The 21,716-nt window shown below is 56.4% G+C and overlaps 1 protein-coding gene and 1 non-coding gene across 6 annotated transcripts; both read right to left on the reverse strand.

Annotated features, from left to right (window-relative positions):
- Positions 1-435: 435 nt before the first annotated feature.
- CERCAM (cerebral endothelial cell adhesion molecule) lies at positions 436-16,351 on the reverse strand. Of its 5 annotated transcripts, XM_088792863.1 has the most exons (17): positions 16,022-16,351; positions 15,282-15,385; positions 11,232-11,321; positions 10,401-10,534; positions 9,353-9,430; positions 8,874-8,984; positions 8,616-8,733; positions 7,847-7,981; positions 7,484-7,688; positions 5,435-5,554; positions 5,033-5,109; positions 4,824-4,930; positions 3,842-3,974; positions 2,346-2,473; positions 1,977-2,180; positions 1,311-1,563; positions 436-954 (listed from the first exon to the last, which is right to left on the reverse strand). In XM_088792863.1, exons 6-16 carry the CDS (start codon positions 8,963-8,965, stop codon positions 1,311-1,313), a joined length of 1,572 nt encoding a protein of 523 aa, XP_088648989.1. In that variant the 5' UTR covers positions 8,966-8,984; positions 9,353-9,430; positions 10,401-10,534; positions 11,232-11,321; positions 15,282-15,385; positions 16,022-16,351; the 3' UTR covers positions 436-954. The 5 variants fall into 5 exon arrangements, with proteins under 5 accessions (XP_088648989.1, XP_074187220.2, XP_088648988.1 ...); XM_074331119.2 differs by lacking the exon at positions 9,353-9,430 and having other exon boundaries at positions 16,022-16,350; XM_088792862.1 differs by lacking the exons at positions 9,353-9,430; positions 10,401-10,534.
- Positions 16,352-18,809: 2,458 nt separating this feature from the next.
- On the reverse strand, positions 18,810-19,017 carry LOC141571456 (small nucleolar RNA U3). The gene has a single exon (XR_012496191.2). It is a non-coding gene; the product is annotated as a small nucleolar RNA U3 (small nucleolar RNA).
- Between the last annotated feature and the right edge of the window lie 2,699 nt (positions 19,018-21,716).

Consider the following 21,716-nt stretch of genomic DNA (forward strand, 5'->3'; position numbering starts at 1 on the left):
TTCCCCATCATCGGCCCATACCAGCAGAGGGCGCCCTGGCCCAGGAGGTCCAGGCTCTGCCACCAAGGGCCCTCTGGCCACCACACTGATTCAGGCCAGAGGGGAGCCCTGGATTTTCCCCACCCACTTCCAGCTGAGGGGTACCAGATGCACAAGTGAAGATCCACCGGCGGGAGGTATCAGACGCCTTGGGTCCAGCCTAGGACCACCCTTACCGGCAAGGTGAGGCCAGTGATTGACATGTGTGTCCCAGTGGGCGGGCATTCACTGTGGGCTGGGCTTCTCGTCCCACATTTACCAACCAGTAGACTAAGCAGTTGGTGCCCAGTGGGCCTGCCTCCTCCTCCAGGCTGCCCTCCTCTCTAACTGCTCATCTCATCCATAGTCCCCAGACCTAGTAACAAGCAAAGAGGCTCAGCCATGAGTTAAAAAATATAAAGTGCAAATGCCAGCCGGCTTTTATTGAGGACCTACTGTGTGCTGGGTCCACCTCCCTGCACTTCCCATTGGCCAGGGAAGAGGGTGAGCCCTGGCAGGTGAAACCTAGGCATCCAGTTTGGGGCGGGGGGACTAAGGTGGAGGTAGAAGGGGGCGGAGGGGTCCCAACAGCTGGGTCCTCAGGGAGGGCAGGGCTCCTGAGTCTGCCCAGCTTGAAACAGAAGACTGTGCAGCCTCCCTCTTTCCCTCCACCCCAGGCTGTGAGTCAGCCCAGCAGGGTAAGAGCTGCCAGCCCTGCCCTTTTGCTACATGACCTCGGGGAAGGGGACCCATCTCTGAGTGGTTTCTCCTGATGTAAGATGGGGCCAGAGGGCAGAGTGACCATGCCTAAGGTGGCAGCCAGGTCTCCACTGGGTCTATGGTTCCTGGTGGCAGCTCCTGCCAGCAATCTCCAACTCTGCTCCCTGGACAGCGATGGCCTGCTCCTGGGCTCTTTTCTGGAATCACCACCTGGACCTGGTGGGACAGGACAGGCAAGAGGAGAAAAATAGAAAGAATTGGAGGAGTCAGACTGTGAGAGACAGACACAGACATCAGAGAGACAGAGGCAGGCAGAGACAGACAGAAAGAATCAGAGACAGAGAGAGATACCAGCGGATACAAAGAAACAAAGCCAGAGACAGAGAGAGAGAGCTAGAGGTGGAAAGAGAAATGCAGAGACAGCCAAGGATACAGAGACAGAGACAGCCAGTCGGAGGGAGAGAAAGAAAACAGAATAGGAAGGGGAAAACAGATCCAGACGCAGAGTCAGCCATAGAGAGAGAAATGCGAGGCCCACAGGGTTGGGAGTCTCTTCTCAGCCCTGCCCTCACCTAGAGCTCATCCCTGGGGTGGGGATGGAGGCTGTGCCCACTGCTGCCAGCCAGGTTCGGGTGGGGGCCGCGCAGGGTCTTGTGAGAGCCACTCCAGCTGATGAGGCGGCCACTATCGTCGTCCCAGGGTGAGGATGTCTCCGTGTCGCTGAGCCATTCTGCATCCCCCGCGTAGTGAGTGGGGGCAGCAAGCAGGGGCCGGGCCGAGAAGGCCCGCAGGTCCCGGGGCCAGAAGTGTGCCTTGTACTGCTCACTGAGAGGCAGGAGGACAGCTCAGGGAGGCTGAGATGAGCCCCTCCATCCAGACCTCATGCTGGTCTGCAGCCTGGCACCTCACCTGCCCACAGCACCTCACTGCCCTCCCCAGCTAGACCTCATAACAAACATGAGAGGCAGGGTTTCTCTTATCCCCATTTTCCAGATGGTGAAACTGAGGCTCAAAACAGAGAAGTTACTTGACTAAAAACCACCCAGGCAGCAGAGAAACTGACACAGAGGTTGTTGGTCTGACGCCAGGATGAGGCTGGGTTCTTGTTATTCTTTGGTGACCTGGAAGAAGTGACTCAACCTTGCCAGCCTCAGTCTCCCCACCTTCCCAGCCAGGGGACTTACTGCTTGCTGAGGTGGGGAGGGGATGAGCCTGCCCTGCCCCCAGCTGAGACTCACTTGGGGTGCTGGTCAAACATGATGGGCAGGAACTCGTCCACAGGCAGCATCCGGCGCAGGGGCTGGGCGGCCAGCAGCTTGCGGGCACCTGCCAGGCTCAGGACGTATGCCAGTGTCCAGTAGGAGTACCCAGCTACCACCAGGTGCGGCAGCCCCTCCACGGCAACTGCCTCCTCAGGGTTCACCTGCTTCCGGCCGAGGTAGCTGCAGGTGACATCGAGGAACCCAGGAGTCACACTATGGGGTGTTGCAGGACCCCTCCCCCAACCCCATCCTCCAGGGCCAGGCTGGGGGAAGGAAGGCTCCAAGCAGGAGGCAGACCCCCAGAGGCCCGCCCCTCTCCCGGCCTCTGGGGCGCAGGCTGCCTACATCAGGTCCCACGGAAGTCTCTCAGCCTCCACCTCCTCCATCAGCCGCTCCAGCCGCCCCCGGAAGTTGCTCTCAAAACGCACGTCGTCCTCAAACACCACAACCCGGGCCAGACCCCTGGCAACCACCTGTGGTACATGGTGGGGTGGGGGGTGGCTCTTTAGATTCGGGCTGTCCCCTGCCACCTGGCTAGCACTGACATTCTCCCTGGCCTCACTTATGTGCTGATCTCAGTGCTGGCCACATCACTCAGCTGCTCCAGAGCCTGCCAGGGCTCCCACCACCTGGGGACTGAAATCCCAATGCCTCGCTCTGGCACTCAAGGCCCTCCAGGCCCCCCATCCAGCTCTCCAAATAGACTCATGATGGCAGTCGGAACCCATGCTGCATTCACTGAGCGCTACCATACCCCCGGGGCCACAGGGCTACTGCCTGCCTGCCCTCAGGAGGCAGCACACATGATGGCCCTGTACGGCAGTAAGGAGACAGAGACATGGAGAGGCAAACTCGTCTGTCCAAGGACACACAGCCAGGCAGTGGCAGAACTGGGATCTGAGCCTGCACTGGCTGGACTCCAGGGTCCGGGTCCTCACTGAGGCCTCCTGAGCTTTCCTCAAGGAAGCTCGGCTGGGTGGGGTGGGGGAGACCCTAGCCCCCAACGTCCCTAACAAAAAGCACTCTCTGTAACTTTTGGAAATGTATAAAGAACCTGACATTAGCTCAGTAAACGATCAAATATACATCATCCTTCAATCTGTTCAGAGACAGTAGAAAACAGAAATATAAGCTCACATATATATATTTGGGCTAGAGGAGAAAATAAAAACAAGGGGTGAGTCTGTGAGCCACCTCCTGGAGTGGGCACCCATTGGGGGCCACTGTCCAGGCAGTGACCTCTCAGGGATGCTGGTCCTTCCTGCAGTGTCTGAGCAGTGACCTCTCAGCGGCCCTCACACCTAGCTCTGGGCCGAGGCTTTTTGGCGGAGTGCTGAGGACACCTTTCTTCTTCCCATCCCTGAACTCACCCAACTCCTTCCTGCCTCAGGGCCTTTGCGCCCACTGTTTTCTTTTGCTAAGGAGGTTCTTCTCCCTGCCAGTCAATGGCTAAGCCCACCTGCCCCCGTACCAGGCCCGCAGTCCAGGCCGGGCCACACGCTACAACAGCCCGTACACCTCCCCTCCATTGCAAGCTTGGTTCTTTCCTGATTTCTGTGTCCCCCTCTGGTCCCTGAGCCCCAGGAGAGCCCGGGCTGCATTTGCTCGTTCACCCCTGTACTCTCAGAGCAGAATATCTCCTAGCACACAGTAGGTGCTCAACAGAGACTGTCGAATGAATAAGGTGCAGGGTTGAGCACATGGGAGGTTTAAAACTGCTGGCCGGGTCTTTGTTCATCACTGAAGGCTGCACAGGGAGGAGTGAAGAGGGTGACCCCTGCTCTCCCTGAGGAATGAGCCCAGCGGGGCGGGGGGTGGGGGGCGGGGGGCGGGGTCCTCACCTCCTCCCAGATGGAGTAATGGCTCAGGAAGCAGCCGACCTCGCCCTTGGTCAGCGTGCGGCCGGAGTAGGGGTCCTGGTAGCCAGGGAGCAGGTCCACGCCAAGGCTCCGCATGACACTGCTGTTGAGTGTCCTGAGGGAGACGAGTGTAATGGGGTGAGGGGTGCCCACCAGGGACAGTCACACTGGAGTCTGGTGTAAAGGAGGTTTCAGCCTTGTTACCACTTCATGTGGCCTGAAGCCATCAGTGACTGGATCAGGGGAACTGCAGGCACCTTGGGCAGGGGTGACCCTCAGGGGAGGGGGTGGCAGCATGGGAAGGCAGGAGGTGACCTGAGGGGGGTGCACCCCAGGATGAATGTGGGGAACATAGCAGAGGCCCAAGCAAAGGATGGACATCCTACGGCCAGAAAGGCTGGGGGCATATGCAGCAAACAGCAGCAGGCACATGGAACCCCATAACCCCAGGTTCGCCTGGGGTACATGACTGGTTTGTTCCCACCCCACCCATTAGGGACCTAAGTTCCGGAATAGGAAGAATAACCCTGATAATATACACGAAGACACCTAACCTGTGGAATACATACTGTGTCAGGTCCTGGCTAAATCTTCCCTGAGCCCTTACAAACCCCTAAGAGGAAGGCACCCTGATTGGCCATTTACATAAGGCTGAAGAGGTGGGGGTGACTTGTCGAGGTCACACAGCTGCTAAGGGGCAGAGCTGGAACCTAAGCCCAAGAGACTCTGATCTGGGCCTTCACCACCATACTCTCCTCCCTCCCGTGGGCTGAAGGAAAGTCTTGTCCTAGTTCTGTCTACCCGGGGGCTCCCTGAGACAGAAGTACTCAGGCCCTGTTTGAATACCTCATGGAACAGGAAAGCCATTCAACTCATTCACTCATCTGCTTTTCTCACATCTAAGGAGCATCGATGGACCACACAGCCCCTCAGCTGCCCGGGGCCCATCCCCAGGGAGCCTCACCGGCCGTCCACAGCATCCACTACCCGCCCAGAGATCTCCATTTCCCAGAGTGAGCTCAGCATGCGCTCACGGCGGTCGGGCCGGCGGGCCAGGCTGATGACAAAGACCTGGAAGAGGCAGGGGAGATGGTGCAGGGAGTGGGTACAGGGAGGGGCGAAGGGTGGGTGCACCTACCTCAGACCCCAGTTGTGCAGGCTGAGGGAACTTACCTCATCAAATCCCATCTTGGTGGGACTCTTTGGGGGCCGGGACACATGAGCCGAGGCCCACATGGGGGGCCCATCCACTGTAGAGGAAAGCACCCCCAATCATGAGTCCCTGTGGTCTTGACAGGTGTGACCCTAGAGTCCTAGCTGCCCCCATTCCTGCCCCCTCAGAATGCCCAGCAGGAAGATCCCTCAGATCACACAATCCACTTGCCTCCATTGTAGAGATGGGGAGACTGAGGCCCAGCGTAGAAAGGCACTTGCCCAGAGTCAGGGAACGAGTTAGGGGTGAGACTGGGACCCCGAGCCTGAGCCTGACAGCCTGTCAGGTCTGGGGCCTAGGAGAAGGGGCACGTGGGGAGGCAGGGAGCAGCAGCAGGTGGGGGCCCGGCCCCCAGCCCTCACCTAGCGCTTCCAAGATCAGGTGGATAAAGTTGACCCTCTCATCCTCCAGCTTCTGGTGGGACTTCACCGGCACGTTCATGTACCCGTAACGGTGCTCATTGCACACATGGACCGAGACCCCTGCAGGGAGAGGCCAGGTGAGTGCTGGACTAGGGAGTGGGGCTCTCAGAACCCAGCTGAGGTTGTGGGCCCAGTGCTGCCAGGAACCCAGTGCATGAGTCCTCTCTGGGACTCAGTGTCCCCACCTGTGGGATTGGAGCGAGAAAGGGCTGGGCTCAAACTATCTAAGGGAGCTTTCTGCTGAGATTTATTCATTTCACAGACAAGTCTAGAGCACACGCTGGGTGCCGGGGCAACGGAGGTGAGCAAGACAGACTCCCTGTCCTTGGAGATCAGGGAGAGGCAGGAGCAGGCCAACTCCCTAGTGACTGCAGCCACGGGGGGCCATTGGGCCAGGCCATGGTTCCACTCCGTAGTCTCTCCCACCTCTGTCCAGACCCAACCCGGATCTAGCACCATCACCTTTTACCCAGATCCCTATACTGAACCCCACATCCTCTCCTGCCCCCTCCATGCTTTCCCCACTGGCAACCAGTGGCCTTTTATTTCTTCAAGACTTGTCACCTCTATTGTAATTCTTTACTGTTTATTGTCTATAGACTGAACTCCTCAGGGGCAGGCGCCTGTAGGTATCTATTTAAGCTCACCCCACACCCAGCAGGGAACACAGAGCCTGGCCCAGAGGAGAGACTCAATAGCTGGGTGTTGGAAGCCTGGATGATGGAGACAAAACCACCACTCACTAAATTCCTTCAAACCTGACCAATTAACAGTGGCCGCTACTTGAAGTAGTGGTAGCAATGAAAAAAGACTTTTGCTTCCTCTCATTTTTTCTCCACGTATTTGCTTCACCTTCACTCCCTTTTTAGACTTGATTCTTTTTTCTTGCGTGTCTGCACTGCAGACGTCACCAGCACCTAGTGCTCTAAAACACCAATGACAATGCTCCCCTCCCTGGCCACCCTACATATACTGTTTGCTCAGTCAGGTGCAGCACTGCTGGATTCAATTGTCACTTGTCATTCTCCCTGACCACCAGCAGAGTTCTCCTCCACCCACTAGACAGTCTTCATGTCTCCACCACTCCTCAATCTACACCCTGAATTATCTTCTCTGGAACCTTCTCAAGAACCTTTCTCCAACATTCCTGTCTCAGTCTTGCTCTCGTCTTCGATTTGTCCTCGGAAGTAGGTTCATCCCATTCAAACCCAAATACTTTCTTGTAACTTCCACCTTAAAATAACTCCCAGAGTGATCTCTTAAGTGTTCAGATCCCATCACGTGATCCTCTGACGGCTGCCCAGTGCTCTCAGGCTAAACAGTTCAAATGCTTACCAGTCAGGTCCACGTCGGCTGGTCCTGCCAGCCTTTCCTGCCTCAGCCTACACCAAGCCCCCCACCCTTACTGTGCCTCACCACCTGTCTTCTTGTGTTCCCTGCCACCATGAGCCTCTGCATCTCCCGGTCCCGTTTACCCGACACGATCTTTTCTGCTCTGTTCGCCTTGTTAATCCTGCCCATACTTCAGGTCTCAGCTCCAGAGTCCACATCCTCCAGGAAGCCTTCCCTGACCAGGTCAACTCTATTCTAAGTTCCCAGAGCACCTAAAATCAAGAAACTCTCCTTCCCGTCACAGCTGTGATTGGACATTGATTTGTGTACTCCTTTGACTGACGGGAAGGGAGGCTCCAGGAGGGCAGGGACTGTCTGATTTGCCTCATCACCGTCTCCCCAGTACCTGGTACATGGGAGGTGCTCCATAAATATTTGCCTAATGGAGGAATCCATGAAAGTGCCATGAGGGGGCAGCCAGAAGAAGGACCTAACTAACCGACTGGAGCAGTGGGCTGAGGAAAAGCTGTGACCCAAAGGACAAACGGGAGTTAACAAGATGAATTGTAGAGTGGGGAAGGGCATGCAAAGCAGAGGGAACAGCATGTGCCAAAGCCTAGAGGCTTCCAAGGAACACGCAAGGAGAGCTGTCCTCACCAGCAGCCTGACAGGCGTAGGCGAAGACAATGATGTCATCGAAGGGCCAGGTGTAGTTGGGGTGAGGCGGGTAGAAGGCGAGCTGGGTTGCCCCCTCTGCCCGTAGGGATACCAGGAAGGTAGAATGGACCATGGGGACCCGGAAGCAGCCCCGGCGCTGGCGGTTCTTGGTGGGGAAGTACTCGGCTGTGCGGCGGTAGTAGCCCTGGGGAAGGGGATGCTCTGGGCTATGAGAGGGCCCCCTCGATCCCCAGAACACTGCTCCCTGCTTGGCCACAGACCCCGAGGCCTTCAGGCTCTCTGCTCTCCATGTCCCTTCTCCCAGGACCTCAAGCCTCTGGAGGTCCCCATCCCCGGCCTCACCTGAGGGGTGATCCCACACCAGAAATTGGAGTAGTAGGTCTGGGAGTCCAGCATTGGGGCCACCACGGGCAACCTCTTCTCTATGAGAAGCCGCAGCGTCTGGTTGTTCGTCAGAATGTTGTCTGTATCTGCAAACTTGGGGGAGAGGGATGTCACAGGCCCCAGGCTTGCCTGGGCTGCAGACTCCAGGGATTCACTGAGTGGGATCCCTCCAGATTGTCAGAGACTGAGTGGCTCCCAGGATCCAATGGGGTTCCCTTAGAGAGGTCTAATCTACAAACCAATAGGTCTGTTTCTGGACCAAGGAGCTAGTCTGAGGCACTGGCTCAGGGATTAGGTCCAAAGATTTAGACCTGAGCTGCTGATCTAAGGACTTTATCTGAGATCTGACTCAGGGAGTAGATCCAAAGACCTATTCTGAGCTCTAGTCCAGGGAACTAGGCTCAGTGTATACCCTGGGACATCTCAGGGATCCAGGCTTAGTATATGCCCTGGGATCTATCTCAGGGATCCAGGCCTAGTATATGTCCTGGGATCTATCTCAGGGATCCAGGCCTAGTATATGTCCTGGGATCTATCTCAGGGATCCAGGCTTAGTACCTAGTCTGAGTTCAAGCATAGGGATCCAAGCTCAATATCTGGCCTGGTGTCTGACCCAAGTTGCTAGCTGAAGGATCCAGCCTACAGGAGGTTAAGTCACACCAAAATTTCTGTCAGGGACAGATATTACCACCCATCGGAAGCCTAATCCTAGGCCAGGCTTTCTTACCAGGATATAGTCAGCCCCCCAACCCCTGGCAAAGGTCAGGGCTTCCTGCTTCAACTCCATCAGAAACTGGTGCCTTTCTTTGGTCCAGTGCTTGGGACCCTCTTCGTCTGGGTAGTACCTGAGGGAGTAAAGAGATGAGATGTTCCCATGGGGTAGGTGCCTCTCCCTGGCCTGCAGGCTGTGCTTGGGCTCTCTGTTTTCCTCTCTGGGTTGTAGCTGTTGCCCATCTTCCTAGAACCTTTCCCCTCAGATGACCACCTGGGCTCCCCCTCCGGTCTCCAGACCACAGCTGCATAGTCATCGCCCACAGCGGCTAGCCACTCCTGTAGCATCTCCGTGGTGTTGTCCATATTGTGGTCCGTGGCACACCTGGGGACACAGCAGGAAGTAGGGTGAGGGGCACAGCTACAGAACGACAAAGCCCCGAGGCAGCCTTGACCCCCGAGCATCAACACCTGCGAGGCTGGCCTCTCCTGGGAGTAACAGCAGTAGCTGTACTGCAGAGGAGAGGCTGAAGGCAGACAACAGACCCCCATCACAGGTCTGTGACCCACTGTGTGACCTCAGGCAAGTCCCATCCCTCTCTGGGCTTCACTGTCTCCCTCGGTAACTGTAAGATGTTACCCTGCAGCGGCTGAAACCAGGCCAGAGGGCTGAGATAACAGAACGCAAGTGCATTTGGAAAGATGGAAAGTACCTCAACTTGGAAGAACACACCTGCCACATTCCCTGGTTACCTTCCTTCCTCGCTGTGTGACAGGTCAGCCTCTTCCCCTCTCTGAGTCAGGACTGGACAGAAGAGCTGCTGCTTCTCTCTGCCCAAAAGTTGTACTAGTGACCAACCCACACTCTGAGTGTCCCTAAGAAGTGCTGATGGGCCCGAGCTCAGATGCCACAGACATAGCCTTTCCTCTTCTGCAGAAGGAGCTCCCATGACTGAGTGGGGATGGGGTGTGGGGGGACTTAGCTGATACCCCAGGTTTTAGGTGGTACTGCCCCTTTAAGCCAATTGCCCAGAAGTGAAGACTAACTACGTGTCAAGTCCTGCCGGGGTGGAAACTAATGAACTCCCAAACTGTGGTAATTGTGGGCAGCCTCCCCAGGCCATGGCTCCACCCCTAGCCCAAGTCTGGTGTGTTGTGAGGAGTAGTTTGTCATTTCTCTCAGTTTATCCCCAACCTCAGCTTGGGACTCCTCCCTGTTCTGGCTTCCACAGACTGTGGCCTCTGAGTTCAGTGCCCTGTGGGGACGCCTGGGGGAGGAACACCAGAGAGGGAGCGCTGCCATCAGCTGGCAGGACCACCCCTCTACAGAGTGAGGCTGGAACCCGCCCAGGGGAAGGGGGAGCAGGTTCGACTCCCCCACAGAGCAGCCTCCTCCAGTGCTGACAGCATGTCCACTGCTCCCCCCACCCCAGGAACTCCCAGTCTTCCTGATCCCTGCCACCTCAGGCCCCAGGGGATGCCAGCTGTTCCTGTCTTCTCCACTCCAAGTTGAGTGTGGGCTCTGAGGCCTAGGGCAAGAGGAGCTGGGCCCAACTGACACCCAGAGGAGGACCCAAGAGGAGGAGTAGGGGCCAGGGTGGGTGTCCTAGGGTCAATGTAAGGCCTTAGAGGTCAGTCCACGGGGCCAGGGGGTCGGGGGTCCTGTCCCAGGATCTTGGGGCTGTGGAGGGCCTGTCTGGGTCGTATCTGGGCAGGGAGCAGACGGGGCCATCTGGACAGTAGGGGCTGTCCCTGGGGCTGGGGCAAATACCCAGTGGGTGCCAATGCCCGGGTCTCTCACCAGAGGGCCAGTCGGGCCCGGGGGTAGTCCAGCCGCTCGAGCGCGCCCAGGTAGTGGGATATCGAGTGTTCGGCATTGCGGGCCAGGATGGCAAGGACCACGGCGGGCGGCGGCAGCTCCGCGATGCCTGCAACCTGGAGCCGCAGCCCCAGCAGGAGCAGCAGCTGGAGCAGCCCGGCGGCGGGGACAGGGCGCATGGCGGGCACTCGGGCGGCGGCGGCGGCCCCCAGGGCTCCCGGCCCCGCGGAGGGGAGTGGGCGGTGCGGCCAGGCCGGGGCGGGGCCCGGGACCGGGGTGGGGCCGAAGCGGCCAGGAGGAGGAGTTGGGGGCACGTACCCCCCAAGAGTGGGTTCTCGCTCCCTACTCCTATACGGGGGTTCTCAAGTGTCTTTTCCTCTGCCAGGGGCACCGCAGGGCCAGGATCGGGAGACCTGCCCCAGACGCAACCCCGGAGCAGCCCCCGCCCGGCTGGAAGCCAGAGGGAGAAAGGGGGAAAGAGGGGAGGGTCTGGGGTGACGGCATCCGAGCCTCCCCGGCGTCTGCGAACTCTCCACTCCAAATCCCTGAGCGTGCAACCCCCAGAATCCGGCTTCACCGAGCGCCAACGCCCCTGAATCCGGATCCCTATGCCCTCAGTCCCACCCTCGGACCTCAGCCGCCCACCCCGCGGGACAGGATTGACTTCGCGCGGCCCTTCCGGGGTTCCCCGGCCCCGCCCCCTCCACCGCCCCCGGGCGCCCCCTGGCGGGCCCAGACGGAACTTCGCAGAGAAGCGAGGCGACGCGTGGGCCTGAGAGCCGGCTTGCGGGGCGGGGAAGGGGTCTCCCTGACCTGGGCGCCATCCCTCTGCAGTCCGAGCCTGGCATTCCCCCGTGCGTCATCGCCTTCGCCTCAGTCGGCGGCACTGGCACTGCTCCGGTCCTGTAAGAGAGCAAAGTTCACTCTTAGACTGAGTGCAAACCAAGGGAGCACCACACAGCCCTTCACGGTGTCCCAGCCCCCCTCCAAAGCAAGCTTCCCTGGGGCAGAGTTGGGGTCCTAGACTCTGCTGAGATGGAAAGGGGTCTCCAGCCTCCCTTAGGAGAGGGCAGGAAAGGTGAGGGGTCTGGAGCACCAATGGTGGGTTCCAGCTTCACATTTGCCACCGACCTCAGGCAGGGCATTTTCCCTGAGCCTCAGGTCCTCATTTGGGCTGGATTGCAAGAATTCCTTGAGGGACTGAATGCATTTGAAGCTTCTCTGCATGGAGCCTGGCTCCAGGAAGAATTCCTGAGTCTGGAAGACAGGACTGAAGAGGAAGCCAGGCTCCCCTTTCATTCACCGCCCCCACCCACCCACCAGGAAGGCCTGCTTTCCTATGGCACCTTTGGGTCTCCCTTCAGCCTCTTCCCGGAGTCAGGGAAGAGGGCTAAGCCGGTGCATACTATTTCCACTGAGAGGAGAGAGGTGGGGTTTCAGCAAGGAATGAACCTGCCTAGTGATGGGACAGAATGTGGGGTTGTGGAACCCTGGAGGCCAGGAGTCCTGGCCCCAAAGCCTCCTCCAGGCCCCAGCTGAAGCTTCCGAGGGCGGGAGGAGGGTGCTTTCTGGCCAGTGGCCCTGCAATGGAAGGCCGAAGGCCTCTCCCTGCTACTACTTTTTGGAGAAAAGAGAAGCTACCACCTGGGAACTCTCATTTCTAGCCCCTAAACCTTCCACCCTCTGTCTCCAAGCTGGCCTCTGCTCACACTGGCTGGTACACTGGAACAGGCACCCCTTCGTCACGACAGAACCACTCCTGAGCTCCAAATGCCACCCCCTTCCCCTTCCTGAATTGCCAACCTCCCTCTCTTCTGGATTTTTCCTTCCACATTCCAAAGGATTTAAATCTCCCCCAACCTAAAATACAAAAACACCAAGCTGCAGCCCTGCTTCTCTCTCCCTTCAAACCTCTTGATAGAGGAATCTGTGCTTTGTTCCCAGTCTTGCTTCCTCATTTCTGTTCACTGCTCGACACAGGCCAAGGCTGCTCCAGCCAAACTGCTCCTGCCAAGACCAGTGTCCTCCTGGCCACTCCTCCAATGGACACTTCCTCCTCACACAAGAGGGCTCTCCTCAGCAGCTGACCACATGGACCACTCCCTGTTTCTGGAAAACTGACATGTGTCCCAACTGCCCCCCTGGACCCAAATTCCATCTGTCCAAAACAAAACCTCAATCTTTCCCCCAAACCTGCTCCCCCTCTGGAGGCCTCTCCACTCTAGGGAATAGCACCTCCACTTACCCAGTCCCTCAAGCTGGAGACCTGGGTGTCACTGATGACAAGTCCTTCTTTCTCAGCCCAGTCCATCACCTCATCCTGGGAATACCACCTCCTCAACGTCTCCTGTATGTGGCACTTGCCTGGCTCAGGGTATCAGCACCTAACATTCACCCTGGCCCCTGCACCTCCCAGCCTCCCACGCCACCCTACGCCACTTTCTCCCTGGAAACCATTCTGCACTCAGCGGTCCTTTCTAAAATGCCTGACATTAACACCCTGATGGGGCCGAGGCCTGCCCTCAGCATAGAGCTCAAACCCCTCAAGGGGCAATGAGGCCCTGTATGGCCTACCTGATGCTTTCCCAACTCCGCTGACCGCCCCTCCCACCCAATTTCCTGCTCCAGCCAAACTTGGACTATGTACAGTTTCCAGAACACTCCATGCTTTAGGACCTTCCCACATCCTTTTCTGTTCGTTCATCTGCTTGAACTGGTCTTTCTGGCCAACTCCTACAGGCCCTTTGATCTCAGCTTAAACTTCCTTCCTCTGGAAAGCTTTCCCTGGTGTCACGTCGGGGGGACATACTCCTATACGGCATCCTATATAACCCGTTCATTCAGCAAGTATTTATGGGGTACATGCTAGGTACAGGTAGAATTCTAGGTACAGGGGTATCCGAGACAGACCATCTCTGCTCCTCAGGCGCTCACATTCTGGGGAGAGGAGACAGATAGGAAACAAGCAAACTGATAAATTAATACTGTGTTTCCCCGAAAATAAGACCTAGCTGGATAATCAGCTCTAATGCGTCTTTTGGAGCAAACATTAATATAAGACCCGGTATTATATCATATCATATCATATCATATCATATCATATCATATCATATCATATCATATCATATCATATCATATTATATAGACCTAGTCTTACATTATAGTAAAATAAGACTGGGTTATATTATATTATATTATACCCGGTCTTACAGTAAAATAAGACCAGTTCTTATATTAATTTTTGCTTCAAAAGATGCATTAAAGCTGATTGTCCTGCTAGATCTTATTTTTGGGAAACACGGTAGGTAGTTTCCCCAAGACTAGGGGAAAAGTAGGTAGAACAGTAAGTGCTATATGAACAAAACGAGTTAACAAGAACAGAGAACAGCTGGGGGTGGGTGGTAACGTTGAGTTGAGGGGTCAGACATCACAGAGCATAAGAGGAGCCAGCCAACGGCAGCTCTGGGGGAAGACTGTTACATGTGGAGGGAGCAGGTGGGGCCAAGGTCCCACAGTGGGGACAAGCCAGGCCTGGGTTGTTGGAGCAAAATGAGGTGGGGGAGTGTGGTGAGATGTGAGGACCATCCAGGGCCTTGAAGCCATGGCAGGATTTTGACATTTTTTTTGAAGTACAATAAAAAGACATTGGCGGGGGGAACCAGAAGAGTGATATGATTTGTCTTTAAAAGATTGTTCTTGGGGTGGCCGGTTAGCTCAGTTGGTTAGAGCACGGTGCTCTTAACAACAAACTTGCTGGTTCGATCCCCACATGGGCCCCTGTGAGCTGCGCCCTCCACAACTAGATTGAAACAACTACTTGACTTGGAGCTGATGGGTCCTGGAAGAATAAAAATAAACAAACAAATAAACAAATAAATAAAAAGACTGCTCTGGCTGCAGCTCAGAGGGTAGACCATGGGGGCAAGGATGGAAGCCGGGATACCCTCGGACAGGGAGAGATGACCGTGGGCAGGGCTGAGGTGTGTAATGGGATTAGATGTGGGAGATGAAGCGAGGAATTAGGATGACTTACATGGTTTGCAGTCGGGTTGGATGGTGGGCTAGTTACTGAATACAGAAGACCGGAGAAGGCGGGACGGAAATGGAGTTGTTTTGGGCATTATTTTGACCTGCCCTTTAGACTTCCATGTGGAAAGATCACACACCTGACCTGCCTGGCTGTGAGTTCTGAGGCAGAGGCCTGTCTACCTCCCTTGCCACTTAATCCCCAGCCCTAAAGCAGGGCCAGCTAGGCAGAGGTGGGGCTCTCAATAGAAATATGATGAGGGCCAGCCCTGTGGCTCAGGCGGTTGGAGCTCTGTGCTCCTAATACCGAAGGCTGCCAGTTCGATTCCCAAATGGGCCAGTGCCAGATGGCTCAGTTGGTTGGAGTGTGGGCTGTCAACCACAAGGTTGCCGGTTCAACTCCTCAACTCCCGCAAAGGATGGTGGGCTGCGCCCCCTGCAACTAACAACAGCAACTGGACCTGGAGCTGAGCTGCGCCCTCCACAACTAAGATTGAAAGGACAACAACTTGACTTGGAAAAGTCCTGGAAGTACACACTGTTCCCCAGTAAAGTCCTGTTCCCCTTCCCCAATAAAATCGTTAAAAAAAAAGAAAGAAAGAAAGAAATATGAGGAGGTCATTGCAGAAGTGGGCTGATCAAGCACCTATACTCCCACTGACACTCTTTTTTTTTTTGCCCCCAAATATAATAATAAGACACACTCCACAAAGGTAGTATTGTGGCAAATTCACAGCAATTCTAAAGCAGGTTTTCAAAGTACGGTCCTTGGTCCAGCCAGCATCAACCTCACCTGAAAATTGTTAGAAATGCAAAATCCGAGGCCCCACCCCATACCTGTTGAATCAGAAACTCTGCGAGTGGAGGTGAAAGCAAGGAGCCTTGAAGCTGCTGTTCCATGGGCCTGAGCCCTCATCCTTCGGGTCATGTGGAATACATGCCTGGAAACAAATTGGGCCCATCTGTGGGAATAGGGCCCAGACCACCCTGGACGAACACCTAGTGGAGCTCTGGGTTTCCGCACTCCCGTATTGTAGTTCTGATCGAAGCCAGATGGTGGCGCTAGCGCCTCAGGCTTCACTCTGGCATCAGGAACTGGAGACCCCAGAATTGTCCCCCTCCCCAGTGCCTTCTCCTCTGGGAGCCTCAGCTCCAAGGCCGGCCCACTGGCAAGGGCTCTGCGGGTGGCCTTCATCAGGGAGAGGATCGCTGAGGCTGGCACACCCCAGGTGGGGGCCAATCCCCTCTTCCTGGAGGTTAGGAAGGTGGGCTAGAGGAGACCCTTTGGTCAGAGAGAAATTAGGGGTGTTTGACCTGTGGGACTGGGGGTAGGAACCCAGGAAGGTGGTTCTGGTCCAATTGACTCTGGCCACACTGCCATTAACCCTCTGCCTACCCTGCCCAACCTCAGGCAAAGTCTCAGGTGTAGCTTCCCTGCCAGAGGGTGGGGGCAGCCTGGAGGTAACCCAGAGCCCAAACAGAGCCCCAGGGTTGGGGGTCCTCACAGCCTGGCAGTCAAGCAGCCTGAGAACAGGGGCCCACAGCCAAGGAGATGCTTGTATGGAGCTCTTTCTTACCAGCTGCCAGCTTCACGTCGCCTGGGTTGGGGGCTCTCTGGGCCCCTGTCCTGCTTTGTGGCCAAGGGAGCCCAGCATCCTGGCCAAAGGAGGAGCCCATGCCCCGCTTCTGGTCCTGGGGGCAGCTCGGCAGATAGGCGTTCAGGAGGCCCGCCTGGGCTCCCACCTCAGGTTCCAAGCCCGGTTCCCAGAGACCCAGGGCTGAGTGCAGGCTTGCCCCCCATCAGCTCCCCTCATCTTTCCTATTTGAGGGGACACAGAGACCTCCCAGTCCAGCTGGAGTCACCCTGCCCACTCTGCTTAGACCTAGCCTACCTTGGCCTCTGCTCTAGGAATCTGCCCACACGCTCTGATCTTCTGCAGTCCCACCCAACACCCACACCCACTGCAAAGGACTCTCCCTCTTGGCCATGCCTCCCTCTCCCAGGACCCCAGTATAGAGCTGTCCTCTGAGGCTCTGCCTCTGTCCTTAGGAGGCTGGGGCCCGGGCCAGCTGTTTTCTCCAGACAGCCAGCTGTTTTGCCCATCAGGAAGCAGCCCTGGCTCCTTTGCCTAACCGGCTGCAGCGTGGCAGCCCTGCCTGGGCCAGAGCCTGGGAGCTGTTAACTCCTCTGGGCCCAGGCAGCCCCTTCCCCTCCCGGTCCAGCCCCTCTGCCTTCTCCCTAACCCACAGGAGTAGCTGGTCACAAGACTTCTGGAGACCTCAAGAAGACAAAGCCTTGCTATCCGCACCCCCATAAATGACTGCTAACATGCTCCCCTCCCCTCAACAGAGCCTTGTCCTCAGGTGACCCCAGGTGAGAGAAAGTTAAAGGGATACTTGTTACCCCGTTCGGAACAATAATAATAATAGCTACCATTAACTGAGTGCTGTGTGCCAGGCGTGGTGCTGAGTGCTTTAAATATATAATCTAACTTAATTTTCACAACAACCCTGTGATGTAGGGAATATTTTCGTTTTACAGATGAGGAAACTGAGGCGTGGGAATCTAAATCACTTGCCCGAGTCCACACAGAGTTGGGTTTGACAGGGGGCTGCCTGCCTCTCTCTGGTCGGCCCTATTCGCTCCAGAATTGCTGTTGGTGTTGCTATTTAAAGTTCCCCGAGCTCCTCCCTGCAGGCTTGCTTTCCCTGGTCTGGGACTCAGTGGCACCATCTGTGAAATGGGAAAACTAAGAGGTGGAACCGACACCACCACCAGCTCCCGTAGCCTGAGGCTGGAGCTGTGCCAGGCTCTGCACTCAACACCTTCCCAGTATTTATTAGCAGATCATTCCTCTTGGTGGCGGCGGTTGGCCTGGGCTAGGCGCCCGGCTTTGCTGCTTCCTGGCAGCTGGCTTTGGGCAAGAGGCTCTCCCTCTCAGAGTTTCAGTGTCCAGAGCTGGAAAATGGATATAAGAACGGTACCTACTGTCTCCTCAATTTTGTTGTGAAAGGATGAGATAATGCAGGTAGAGTGGTTAGGCTAGTATCCAACACAGAGAAAGTGGATGGCAATATTACCTCTTATTATTATGACCATTAACCCCAATCTGGAAGGATCAGAATGGCCCACCCACCACTGTACACCCCCACACCCAGCACAGAGCTGGCACGTAGGAGGGCTCTGTCCTTACTTTATTAATGAATGAACCCTGGTCCAGTGGTACCTACATGGGGACAGCAGACTGTGAGAAGGGCACAACTAGCCCAAGATCACAGTTACCAGGAAGAGCTATGGGGGCCCCAAGGTGCCCTGCTCTTAGCTCCTGCACCCCTGCAGCTTTCCCTCCTGAAGCTGGCCCCTGGTCTGGTGGAAGAGGAGGAGGGACAAGGAACAGGGACAATCCCAGGGCTGAGACAGCCCAGAAGGTGACTGGGCCTCGGCTGGGTGGGATCTCAGGGTCTGGGAACGACCCCTCAGGATGCAGTGACCCGTGCTCTCCCCCTTTGTCCCCTCCCTCCTGCCCACCATGGGTCAGCTCCCTGGTCCCAGCCTAGACATCTGGAACTGGGGCAGACAAAGGACTGCAGGGAGGGACAATAACCTTCTGTCCATTTTCAGATGGTGGGTCTGGCCTGGCCAGGGCTGGGGGCCGGAGCCCCGGCGAGGCGGTGCCAGGCCCCCCGTGGCCAGTGGACAATGTTGGCAGTGATGGAGAGGAGGCATTTCAAAGTGTTTTGTTCCCGCTGACCCCCTCCCCCCCACATCTCGCCCCAGCTCGGGGTGAGGCCCCAGCCCCAGCCCCAGCCACCCAGGCCCCTGCTCCCGGCGGCTTGGGGACCGGCCACATTCTTGACCTCAGGGGAAAAGTGTAGACTCTTTGCGCCCTGGGCAACAATAAGTGTCACAGAACTGATTTAGGAGCAGCACTTACCATCACAAAGCAGCAGACAAAGAGCCAGGGCTGAGAACGCGCCCGTCTCTGCGCCTACTGCTCCAAACGCTGCTCACTTCGCTCCTGGGCTCTGCCTGGGCGGGACTGGGTGCCAGGGCCTGACCCTGGGCACGCCAGAGGAGGACCGGAAGGAGAAGAGACAGCGATCCAAGGGCTGAGAGCTGCTTCCTGCTGCACCAGCAATTTGCTATGTGACCCTAACAAGTGGCCCACTCTGGGCCTCAATTTCCCTATCTGTAATAAGGAGACTAAACTGTCAGGCCAAAAGCTGGGGGCTCTGATCTTGCAGTGTTTCGATGATGAGGATGGTGGTGATGATGACGATGGTGATAAGTATTTACATCCTTGTGTGTGATCACTAATCCTTTCATCGTTGTGTGTGTGTGTGTGTTTAATGATGATGATGGAGACCATTCGGGAGCCATCCTCTTCCTCTTCCTCTCCCAAAGGAAGAGAAGAATTATCAATGGCAAATGACAGTTACAGAAAAAAGACCAAGAGCCAGCCACATACTCAGGGGAACGCTGTGCCTCCATGAGGTTTTCGGTGCTCTGTATGTTCAGAGAAAATTCTCCAGTAACAAATTATATAGAAACAATTCCGGAAAGTATAGTCTTTTCATCCCCTTTTGACATCCAAACCTCATCAACCTCACGAAGCAGGTGTATCATTAACCCATTTACGGTTGATAACTGAGGCTCAGAGAGGTTGAGTCACTTGTCCACGCCCACACAGCTTGAAGGTTGGGGAGCTGAGACCGGAGTAAGGCTGGTTCACTTCTGATTATACCGCAGTGGGGAGGAGAGAGAGGCAATGAGGCAGCTGGACCCTGGTGAGTTCTCGGTGGGAGGGCCTCTTCTCCCAGCCAGAAGGCTATGAATAAATAAATGTCTGATGACTCCCAGGGGGAATTCCACTCTTGGAGCAGGTGCCTTTAAAAAACGAGATTGATTCTTGTCTGTGAGCAGACACCTAGTGAAGGGGATTAGACACAATGACCTCTAGTGGAGACCTCTTAGGATTCAGAGGCAGGATAGGAGAACATTTAAGGGCTCCGGGCTCTAGAGCCAGGCTATGAGTTCGAAACCCAGCTCTGGTTTTTCCCAGGAGTGTGTCCTGGGAAAATTACTTCAACATTCTGTGCCTCAGTTTTCCAATCTGTAAAGTTGAACCCACCTTGTAGGAGTGTGGGGACCATTCATGGAAGGCCTCAGAAGAGTGACTGACTCAGTGAGGGCTGCCTGATTCTGTTCGCCAGGGTCCTCCTAGCCACGTCCCACAGCCAGGGCTCCTCAAAGTGGGCACCGTGGGGATGCTGTGGCATACAGTCGGCTGGTAACCTTCCTTTCCAGAAAGTGGTTGGGCTTTGATTACAGCATGAAGTTAGACACCGAGAGCAAAGCGGGTCCTGTTCTTTGAGATCCATAAGGCACAGGCCAACCATGGCTTCTCAGGGACAGTCAGAGGAGATGTGGCTTCTCTGACGCCTAGGCAGGGGTTGCTCGGCCCTGGACATGGTGTCTGGAGAGAGGACAGAAAGTGAAGGGGGCCCTGGGAGGTGCTATCCAGAGTCCACCCCCCTAAATCCAGAGAGACCAAATTGTACGTGGAGAGGGAAAGAGAGGTGACCAAATGTGGCGTCCATAACACAAACACTGCCCTTGGCGTCTTAAGAAGGCCCGGTGAGTTTGAGTCCCAGCTCTGCCAACTTGCTGTGTCACCCAGGAAGAGTTGCTAGCCCTCTCTGAGCTCATTCCAAAAGTCTTTTAGAATCCAAAGTGCTCAAAGGAAGCCATGATAGGAAACCATCCGGGATTCCGTAAGTTTAACCCAAAAGTTGGCTTGGAATCCAGGAGTCTTGCTCCCTAGACTCCAACCCCTCCTGTTTCCTCTTATCCCGACTTTACCTACAATTTCTCAAACCATCCCTTTGGCTCTCTCACCAAACTACCAGTGGCACACACACCCCAGACAGAGGGTGAGACAGTCTAACAAAAAATGTCAGATTCTCGGGGACTTGCAGAGTGTGTAGAGGTCCCAGGGAGCCCCAAGGACAGCCTCACCTTCCCCTCGCTGCCTGGCTGCGGGGCCAGAGTAGCACTCACCTGGGCAGAGCATCTTGGGGTCCCCCTCAGCCCGGGAGGCAGATAGCACTGCTGAGGCCGCCTTTGGCATAAGGTGACTTCCCCACCCAGTTCCTGCTGCTGAGAAGGGCTGGTCAGGCAGGCCCTCAGGAGCCAGACAGCCCTTCCCAGCCACAGATTTTCTTGGCATCTAATGGGCAAGAAGACTGGGGGTGGGGCATTGGGCCGGGAAAGATTCCTGGGAAAGGGCGAAGGTGTATCCTACAGGGCTTGTCCTCAGCCCCTAAACCCACTCCCCTTCTAGACACTGTGGGCCAAGGGCCTGGGAAGTCATGGGCCCTCAGGGGCCGGGAGAGGGATGCTGGGGGAGGAGGAGATGAGCCCAGGCCCCTGCCCCATCCTGTCCCCCTCTCCCCGCAACCGGTCAGCATGGCCCAGGCTGTAGTGTTTGCTTTTCCTGTCTCTACACTGACTCCATTCAGAGCGGCCTCTCTCCACCCCCGGCCTCTGGGCCAGCGAGCCAGGGCACCAGGGAGAGAGATCACCACCCCCCACACTCCCTCCTTCCCAACCAGTCCTGCCATCTTCACTTAGGGGACTGTCGGCTTCAAGGGCTTCCTAGTTTTCAGGAGGAACTGCGGAAGGAGGGGGACTGGGGCAGACTCACCCTAGTGGAGAAGAGGGAAAGAGGGAAACCAAGAGGAGAGGGTGGTGGGAAAAGAGGAGCATGAAGTGAGGTTGGGAGAGAGAAGGGGGACAGTGGGAGGTAGAGGGACTGGCGGAGAACAGGGCTCCTTATGGAGGAGGCCCCAGGCAGAGGGGGGGTGGGGAGAGGGCACAGAGTGCGGAGACGTGGGGCAGAGGCTGGCACAGGAGGCAGGGAGTGCCTTTCCAGGCTGACCCAGGGCCTCACGCCTGGCTCTGTGCCGTCCGGGCGGGCAGGGCCTGAGGTGGACCCTTGAGGTTGGAGGCTCCTGACTCCCACCTGGAAACCAGCCTTCTCCTCATGCCTGGGCCAGGGGCCAGGCGGGCCTGTGACCTGGTCTGGGGCCAGGGGAAGGAGGAGGGTGAAAAGTTTCCCCAAGTCAGAAGGCCATGGGGGAGGCATCTCAGGGGGTCCTGCTCTTTGCTCTCTGTGACTGTCACGTTGGTACATAAAGGGGGTAGAAAGGTCAGATGTGGCTTTTCAGGCCCGTGGGAAAAACTCTGCCCATTTCCCTAATCCATATTTA

The sequence above is a fragment of the Rhinolophus sinicus genome, chromosome 16, assembly GCF_057876585.1.
Source record: "Rhinolophus sinicus isolate RSI-liver-muscle chromosome 16, RSI-T2T, whole genome shotgun sequence".
Lineage (NCBI taxonomy): Eukaryota > Metazoa > Chordata > Mammalia > Chiroptera > Rhinolophidae > Rhinolophus > Rhinolophus sinicus.